This window comes from Vigna umbellata, chromosome 1 (assembly GCF_029865625.1).
Source record: "Vigna umbellata cultivar VRB3 chromosome 1, Vumbellata_1.0, whole genome shotgun sequence".
In the NCBI taxonomy this organism is placed as follows: domain Eukaryota; kingdom Viridiplantae; phylum Streptophyta; class Magnoliopsida; order Fabales; family Fabaceae; genus Vigna; species Vigna umbellata.
This window is the reverse complement of record NC_142165.1, coordinates 93835505-93844823: the sequence shown is the minus strand read 5'-3', so window position 1 is coordinate 93844823 and position 9319 is coordinate 93835505. Positions and strand designations below refer to the sequence as shown.

The 9319-nt window shown below is 36.0% G+C and overlaps 1 protein-coding gene across 2 annotated transcripts; it reads right to left on the bottom strand.

The window, feature by feature from the left end:
- Positions 1-892: 892 nt before the first annotated feature.
- On the bottom strand, positions 893-8741 carry LOC124837861 (DWNN domain, a CCHC-type zinc finger). 2 transcript variants are annotated; one of them, XM_047313319.2, is made up of 16 exons: positions 8015-8741; positions 7715-7899; positions 7153-7249; positions 6885-6966; positions 6632-6798; positions 5939-6015; positions 5769-5825; positions 5509-5665; positions 5284-5432; positions 4919-5083; positions 4525-4827; positions 4397-4438; positions 4037-4283; positions 3542-3661; positions 3347-3422; positions 893-1755 (listed from the first exon to the last, which is right to left on the bottom strand). In XM_047313319.2, exons 2-16 carry the CDS (start codon positions 7878-7880, stop codon positions 1150-1152), a joined length of 2511 nt encoding a protein of 836 aa, XP_047169275.1. In that variant the 5' UTR covers positions 7881-7899; positions 8015-8741; the 3' UTR covers positions 893-1149. The 2 variants fall into 2 exon arrangements, with proteins under 2 accessions (XP_047169275.1, XP_047169278.1); XM_047313322.2 differs by lacking the exons at positions 7153-7249; positions 8015-8741 and having other exon boundaries at positions 7715-7826.
- Positions 8742-9319: the final 578 nt, after the last annotated feature.

Below are 9319 nucleotides of genomic sequence, written 5' to 3'. Positions count from 1 at the left end.
GCCCGTGTGTAAAGAATAGAACATCTATAATGCATGTTCTTTTTACTTGACAAAAAAAAAAATCTCACAACAAATATTATATATAAAAATTAAATTAATATAATTGTTTCAAAATATAATGTCTCATTATCTCAACAATCTTCCATGAATAAAAAACAATATAGCTTTGTGTAAGAAAAAAGTATTCATAGAATTGAATAATCACTTAATCCTTGTTTTAGTTCAGGAAATTATTTGAGAGTAAAAAAGAAAAGAAAATGCAAGTTTGTTTGATTTAAAAAATAAATAAAAATGAATGAAAAGTAGGATTATTATTTTTATTTTATTATTTTAATATTAATTTTTAATTATTGTCATTACTTTAATACTATATTTAAATTGTTCATATAATAGAAATAAAAAAAATGTATTGTTAAAATTTTATAATAATAAATTTTGTTATTTTTTATTTCTTTCATTATTGATGACTTTCTTCTTAAAAATACAAAGAACGTATTTATTCTCAAATACTAAAATTGTTATTCTTTTTTCATTAAATATATTTTTAATCTTTCTGCCATTTATATGTTTCATGACTTTCTTCTTCTCCGTATAAAGGAAACATTAACGAGATAAGACCAATTTATATCGAAGAAGTGAATTGGTAATATATTAAATATGTCACCACTACGGATTTGATAAGAAAATAAAATGTAGAGAAAGGAAATGGATAAGACGTACTGGAATAACTAATCGTTTTGTTGAAATTGTAAAATTGGCAGTGCAGCTAAAGCTCGAGAAATGAGTGTAATTTGTTATCCGTCTTACTCCACAGAAAAGGTAAAAATGAAATATAAAAGCAATTGATAAACTATCTACTGATCAGAGTTCATAGAAACAAGAAAGCATCATGTGGTGGCAAAATGAAGAGATCCATTTCATTAGATTTGAATAAAAAGTGATAATTTTACAGGGCGAAATTATTGAAAATTGATGGGAAGCAAAGTTACAATGAAATAAATTCCTTCCAAAAGGAAGCTTATTTCAAGGTTTGGAAGAGAGAAGTTGATAACAATCTCAGCGAGCACGGGCACAGCACCGCTAGCAGTTAAAAATGTCTCTTTACTTCGTCGTAGGCAAATGGTTGCCGGCACAACTGTATCAAAAATGTCACCTATGTTTGCGCTCCCTCGAACCTCTCGGATGTCTTCCTTCGTCCTCCCACTCCATCGCTTGAGGCGGGGGAGAAGGCTCGTACCTCGAAGGTCTCCGTTTAAAATGCCGCTCATCATCGCTCGACTCGTAATCCGCAGCGGCGCTGCTTTTCCTTCCTTCGTAGTACCCGTTCGACACTGCCTTGAGGTGTGCCGAAGAGGCACCGGGAGCGGCGGCCGCGGCGGCCGGTTCCGCTGTCGAAGAAGCGGTGACCTTTCTCTTCTTGGGGGGTTCCTCCTCACCCGGGAAACTTATGCGAGAGAACACGCTGGCCTTCTGCTTGCGATCAGCTGCCGCTAATGCCGCATTGGAAGGAGCTTTGGTCACTGGTTCCGATGACCTCCTAGACGAGGATTCTGAACGGTGTTGGCGGTGATGGTGATGACGGTCGTGCTCATAGTCGCGATCCCTATCTTCGCGTTCACGATCTGAGTGGTGGTCGGACTTTCTCTTGGCAGGGCGCGGAGGTTCGAGCTCCCGCGGAGACCGTTCTGGTGACAGTCTCTCCGAACGGAAACGATGATGATGGTAATCGCTACCGGAGGAAGGTGGAATTGATTTCTGCACCATAATAAAAACGCCGAAATATTAGGACCATGTTCTGTTACATTTGACTGACTAAAAGAGTAAATAAAAACATGACAAATACATCACGAGGGACTAGCAACTAGACCCAATAATAAAATAAAAATGAAAGACTAAAATAAAATGCACTTCTTCCAAAAGGTCAACTTCAAAATTATCAATAGTATGCGATTTTAAAAGAAAATTAGTTCATTTTCTTTCCAAAAGAACAACTTTCATAAATTGACAGAAAGAGCTTCCACAGTACCCCGACATTTTTACTGTAGTTTCTGGAGCACCCAAAGGTAGTAATTAAATTTATCTTAACAATTTACAATAACTTTATTGGGAAATCATTAAAACAACCGAATAAAAAAGCAAGGTGTCCCTATAAAAAACAGCTATGACAACACCAAGTAAACCCATGGTTCGTTCGTTTCGTCAGTCAAATAAAATATAAATAAAACGTTAAAACCGCATAATTAAGGGTTCATTCTATTTTTGTGCAAGTGGCCCAACCCAAACCCACTTATTCATCATGGTCAATTGACCAGATGGGCTAAAGAATCCTCATCAAATAAATTGTCCAGCTTCCATAAACGTGTTCCTCTAAACCGTAATTATAATTAACTTTAGCTTTTTCGAACAAAAAAGTGTTTCAAAATGAAAAAAAAAAATGTTCTACTAAACATTACAATTTAGGTGCTCACAAAAGGTGGATTTATAAAATGTTTCATGAATGATGCAAGCATCTAAAATAATTCGCAGGGCCCAGCTGAACCCAAAATAAAAATAAGTGGAAAAACGTGGCCCCTAATACGGCGAAACATCGCCAGAAATTAATGCGCCACAAATCCTTTAGCTACCCCTTGAATGAGAATGTAGAGTGTTAACTCCCGATGGAACCATACACCTATGGTTTAGCCCATTTAGTATTAAAAGAAAAGACTTAATTGAAAAGTCCATATTCCATAAATCAGTTATTAGAAACATTCTACACAACCTACAGTTTCAAAATCAAATATCCAAATATAGGAAGCCCAATTTTATGATTACATTTTTTTCCATCTTCCTCAGTAAGCATCGGTACCAATAGGAAAGCCAAATACAGAAAAACAAAAAAGCTATTATGATAGTCTAAAGAAAAAACTTCAATTGCAAAGATAAAATTATGGCTTAAATTATTTTAATCTATTTTAGGGTTTAAAGCATGTCCATAAGTATGGATCAATGATCACGAGAGATGCTGACACATGATCACAAAAATGCAACTCTACCCACTACTTTGGTTTTGAACCAATTGGTTGCTCTTCACCACAGGATTATGGTGAGACGCGTGAGCGTTTGTTCACTCGATCATTTTGTGATCAACCAGAGTCTCACTTGAATAATTTTTTTATCAATAAATGAAAAAAACAATTAACTTTCGAAGTTTAGTATGATAACAAGTGGGATTATCTGTGCAATCAGTGCGTTTTTGCAGGCTTGAGGTTTCTGGCCAAAGTTCCGGTAGAAAAACCCAGGAAAGTAAATGGCACATAAAAGTCCATAGAAAAAGAGCAAAATTAAGACAATAAAAAGCACATACAGTTTTTGATTTCATTGAAGAAACATCTCCAACACTGCTCACTTCCCTACCAAAGTCTCGATCTTTGGAGAAGTCCCTGTTCAATGAAGAAATATATATCAGACTTCTAGTAGTTCACAAATTAAGGTGAATCAAACTTCTTATCAATATATATCAGAATATGGAAGCCAGCCATCAAAAAGAAGTTCCACATACCTTTCAGCCCGTCTCTCATTTTCGCGCTTCCGCCTCATATCTGCTTTACGGGCCTCAAACTCCTCTCTACTCATAACTGGGGGTGGAACATTCATTCCCATACCGAAGTCAGCAAGATCCCTGAATAAGTCATAAATTATTATATTACAATTAGACATCCTAAATAGCAATGCATCGACATTGGAATGGACAAACGCGCAACCAAATTCAACAGAAAAGTTCAATATAATACTCCCATATAAACAAATAAACTTATTATCATGAGTCAAAAATTAACTTATGTATGAATGAAAAATCATCTCTTAAGAAAAGAAAAAGTGATAACTTCAGCAAATTTACTTCCGGAGAAACTTATTTCATTTTTCTTTCGTATTTTTCTATCTTGCAATTACTTATAAATAAGTTCCAAAAAAGGTCCATGATGTCCAGGACATGTTTCTGTTGTGGCAACGAGGGAAAGAGCTGAATTTCAGTTTTAAAATAACTAATATGTACCTATGAGGCGGAACAACAGGCATCATGTAACCTTGCATGCCAAATGGGTCTTGTGGCATACCACCCGCAAATGGCATGTCCAAGGGGCCAAGACCATAGCCCATCATTTGCATTGGACCCCCATATGGCGCCATGAATCCATCCATTGGTTGCATGCCATTCCAGTATGAATTATAGCCTGGAGGTGGGCCCATTGGCATCATGTAGTTCTCAACCCCAAAGTCATGCGGAGTTTTCCACTGCAAATCTGCAACATATATAAAAAAGAAATATTTCAAATTATTAGAAACAGTCATGTCACTGAGTCCAGGAAAAATATTTGCTAATAAAGCTATTCATGTCACAGAACTGCAGATTTACCATTTGGGGGCAAACGGACTTTCTTCTTCTTCTTTTTCTTTCCTGAGAAGTTTAAAATACAAATACGAGTGAGAATATTTTCCCATCTAAACCATACTCAATAAAAATAGGTTTCAACAATATATTACCAGCATCGGCAGGAACCAATTTCTGCTGCACTTCTTCCTCAACCTGCTGAGTACTCCCTTGTGAGGCTGGTTCTTTCACACTCATAGACTCATGAGTAGCTTCAGATACTACATCAACAACTCTGATGTTCCTAACTTGCTCTGAGGTCTGCTGAGGAGCAGAAACGGCCTTTTTATCATCAGTTGTTTCAATTATATTTGTTGTTTTCTCATTAACAGGTGAAACCTTTAGTTCTCCCTTGGACGCAGCAGATGAGGTTGGGGATGGAATCTTAGGCTGTGGACATCGAGCAGACTCCATATCTGAAAACTCAAAATTAAAAACAAAAAAAGTAAACACCAGCACAATAACAATTGATAATAGTTCAAGAGACATCATGATAGTTTCAATAACCTTGAACTTGAAAAGTGCTCCCAGCATTTTCAGCACTGCTGTTGCCAGACTCTAATATTCTATTGATGGTATCTCTTAGTGTCTTATTTGGTAAGAGATCATCAGCAAGAATATTTGTTGCACCACATACGCACACAGATTTGGAGATAATATAGTCCCTAATACCTGAAGAATTTTTTAAATAACATTACATAACTTCAAGAAAGGATTTTTACGCAATAGCTTCAGAGAAAGAAAGAACAGAGAAAATACAGTGTAAACTATTCCGTACTTGGATAATGAGGAAGAACTATAAACTAGTGAAACATTACCATAATATTCAAATTCTGAAAACAATAAATACAACAGATGAATGAAAAACCTACATCTGTCACAAAAGCTTTTAAAGCAACACTTGCTTGTCAGTACAGCATCTTTCATAACATTATTACACAAGGGACAGTGGAGCTCAGGTGGTAGGTCCCCAATTGAACGTGTTGATGGCAACCCTTCTATTTCTTTCTCAAAAGCAGCCCTGTTTGCAAGGAATATATCAAATAAACATCATGCCTACATATGACAATGGACAAGGACAATCTCGGTGAACTTACTCATTTGGTTTTAAGACAGCTACTGAGCCATTTGGTAAAGCATATGAGCCTTGTGGATTTACCATTAGCATGGATCTTGGAATACCAGTAGGCTGTTTGACTTTCCTCATGTCATAATTTGGGTCACCATTAGTGGGGCAATGCTGAATAAAGTGGCCTAGACAAAAGTGGGTTAAAAAAAGTAAGCAGATAAAAATGACATTGCTGTGCAGAAATTCACTAGCAGAGGGTGACCAGAAAGTTCAGAAGCATCAACATACCTGGCACCTTGCATCTGTGACACACATAGCCTTGTGGAGGTGTTTTCCGCTCCATCCCTGCCACACATCAGCAATTAAATGAGCATTAGTTGATCAGCATATTAAGTTTTGTATCATAAGCAGAACATAACTAGGAAGTATGTGGATATAGAATAGGCAAAGAGAATCACCAAAACCACGTCCACCCCCCATCCGACCACCTGAACCCCTTCCAAAGCCTCTACCAGTACCAAAGTCTGAACCTTGACTGCATGATAAAATTAAAATAAATAATATCATAAAGCCAAAATGAAAATGTTTTCACAAAAACAAGAGCACATTTGGTTGCGTGGAAAAATGTCTCCAATGGGAATACCTAAGGATATATTAGAATTCTTAGAAAGGTGGGACATGGAATGACATTAGTTGCCATCGATTTGTCTGTGTTAAGAAAAGGGGTGAAATAGAATGGAAGCTGATATAGATTATTCCATCCCATTCCATCATCCACCTTTATTTTATCTTCCCTCAATCCCCTGCTTTTTTTTTAAGCCATGATATGCACTTAACATATTGGTACTGATCTTCTTACAGTTTCCATTCAATTATGATTCCTTGAACAATAAAATGAAAACTTTTAACATTCAATTTATTATACCATTCCCACTCATTCTATTCTCCCCATCGTTAGATATCCTAACATGATATTAGTTTGGAAGGAAAAAACTTGGAATAACTATTCCGATACAAGTCATTCAGAGTGAAGGAATCCCCATTTCCTCTGGAAGAGATGGAAATAACTATTATCATTACAATTCTTTCCATCTTGCAATGACTCCATACATCAAACAATACAGCTAACGAAAGGAAAATACTGTACTAACCGTTGCCAATCCAGAGCTGGAGTATCAACAAAGGCTTTAATCTTACTGTCTTCATCAGCTTTGTTCGGTGGCGGAGCCTCTGGAATTATGTTGCTTGATTGAACAGGCACTTGATCAGGAATTGAATATAAATCATTGCCAAATTCATCCCAGTCTGAATCTTCCGGCTGTCAAGAGGTATGAAGACGTCAATTTCAAAGGGATTCCGTTGAATTGTTCATAAAAGGCAAAAAGGAAAAGGAAAGGGACTGACATATTTCATGGCAGATGCATCTTCAGCTGGTAAGCTTCTGTTTCCAGACTCAGATTCCACAACCTTACTTTCCACCTTTTGTCTGCAAAAGAACAAAAATATAGTTGCAACACATGAAAAGAAATCATCTCAAAATAACAATGTAGTTTCTGGTTGTGGAATTATATTCAAATTGATGACTGGGAGTTTAAAAAATTGACAGACACCATGGCTGATTAATTGTGAAAAATTCAACAACAGTAATAAGATTTAAGGTTTGGGGTAGTACTCTATTTCAGTAACAATTGGTAAACGAGGCCGTCCTGGAACTCGGCGAATTAAGACTGAGGTATTTTTAGGAATCAACATTTCTTCATCAAGATATTCTGAAATTCCAAACAGACAACTATAAAATACTGTAAAAATGTCATTCAACAAAAGCCTACTATATGAACTACCATACTGATTTCGCAAAGTTGGACACCTGTAATTGCAGCATAACTTCATCCTAATACCCAGATCAACACCCCATGCCCTTTCAATTTTAAGCAGTTTTATTTTTATTTTTATTCTTTGTAGGAGAGTAAGATAAATTTCAACTCAAACTTATTTCAGTTTCGTTGACAGATAAGGTTATATAGAACTAGTAAATTGTCATCGGAGAGGCAGTGGATAAATACTGCGAGTTTATCCAAGGAGAGCCCCTCCTCAAAGCTAAAGAATATGCAACACATTCTTGTTTAAATTTATAATTAAGCCCCGAATTAAAATAAAAGACTAAAACCCACACTCATATTATCGCCCCCAAACCACTAGTTAAAGAGAATAGTTTAATCAAAATCAGAACCAACCTTCATTGGTCTGGGCGTTGGTGACCACAAGGTCGAAATCAGTACCCCTCCCTAAATGCTTGGATTCAAATATTTTTTCTTTCAATGTACCAACAGAGATGAAAGGACCGTCCATGGGAATTGAATCATAATCTCTTGCACTCTTAAATTTATAATACACCGCCATGGTATATTTCTCTTTCTATCTATAAAAAAGATTATCTTAGAACCAATAATAACAAAGGACGATAATCAAAGGGCCTCTGAAATAATATGAAAAATGGCCCTCGTATTAAAACTAAAATGAAAATCAAACAGTACAATATAGCAAAGCTCTTTTTCTTTCTCTTCTCAACTTGCAGATTACTAAGGTTAAAATCGAACAAATCGAACCACCACAACAAGGAGATTTAATTTTCACTTCCAGAATTCTTCACGAGCAACCGGGTGACAAATCTTCAGTCCGTGACAAAAATCGACCGCACTCGGAATCCAGAGAATCAAAATTCCGTCCAAAGGTTCGGAACCAGCGCAACAAGATCGTTATCAAACGATCGAGACTGCGAATCAGATGAATCCGAATCCGGTGAACCAAACCCTCCAAAATCAGAAATCCGAAGAAGCCGCAGCAACAATTAGGGCATAAAAGTGCAATCCAACGAAGAAGATTCGTTCCTTCGGTGGATATCTCGAGTCGAAGAAAGCGCGTTGAGATTCGTAACGAATCTCTCCGATGAGCCGTCGGAAGCTTCGAGTGCGAATCGCTAAGAACTCCTCCTCCTCCTTGCGACGGTCGAAACAGCGGATAATCTGTAGCGATTTGGGAGAACGACGAAGCGGATCGAAGATCGATTGTAGAGAGGGAGAAAAAATTGGAGCGATTGGAAGAGCAGGATGGGGCTAGGGTTGGGTTGATGTGAGAAGCGGAGAGTGGGAAAAGAAGCAAGAGAAAAGGAAATGGGTGTGCGATTGTGGTGTGGTTTGGATTGGATGCGGGTTTGAGATTTTGGGGATTTCACAGACAAACAAACCTAGAAATAATGCCTGGTTTTTATAACTTTAATGAATCAAATCAATGAATGGATTCCTTTTCAATATTTTCACTCGTTAAAACTCTTTACGGCTATCGATTTCTTTTTTAAATTAGCCAAAATCTTTGAAATCAAGATATATTAATTAATCTAAAATCTTTAAGTTCAAAATCGTATTAATTAAAAGATACTTTCTTGATTTGATTAACAATATCATTAAATATATATATATATATATATATATATATATATATATAACCTTATGTATTTATCTAAATTAATTCATTAAAAATATATCATGTGATGCTAAGATATTTAATTTATGATATGATTTCTTAGAAAGAAAAATGTAAAAAAGAAATGAAAAATATTTCTTGCAAATTAAAATTAAATTAAAAATGTATGAAAAATATAAGAAAAAGTTTGTATAAATTGATTCATTTTTTAATTAATTTTATATCTTAAAAAAATAATTTATTTTTTTTATAACACTGTGTGTACTGTAGAGTAAAGCTGTCAAAATTGGTCACAATCCGCAAGCCAACTCGGTCCACCACGGGTTTGAGCCGGGTTGGGTTTGAAAAAATTGTATTTT

Bases quoted from the DNA above. Each gene is read 5' to 3' on its own strand.
- LOC124837861 (XM_047313319.2), bottom strand. From the start codon at position 7,880: ATGGCGGTGTATTATAAATTTAAGAGTGCAAGAGATTATGATTCAATT. The intron at 4,828-4,918 runs GTTATTGAAACT...TTGAGTTTTCAG, and splicing joins GAGCACTTTTCAAGTTCAAG to ATATGGAGTCTGCTCGATGT. The intron at 1,756-3,346 runs GTATGTGCTTTT...ATTATGGTGCAG, and splicing joins CTTCAATGAAATCAAAAACT to AAATCAATTCCACCTTCCTC.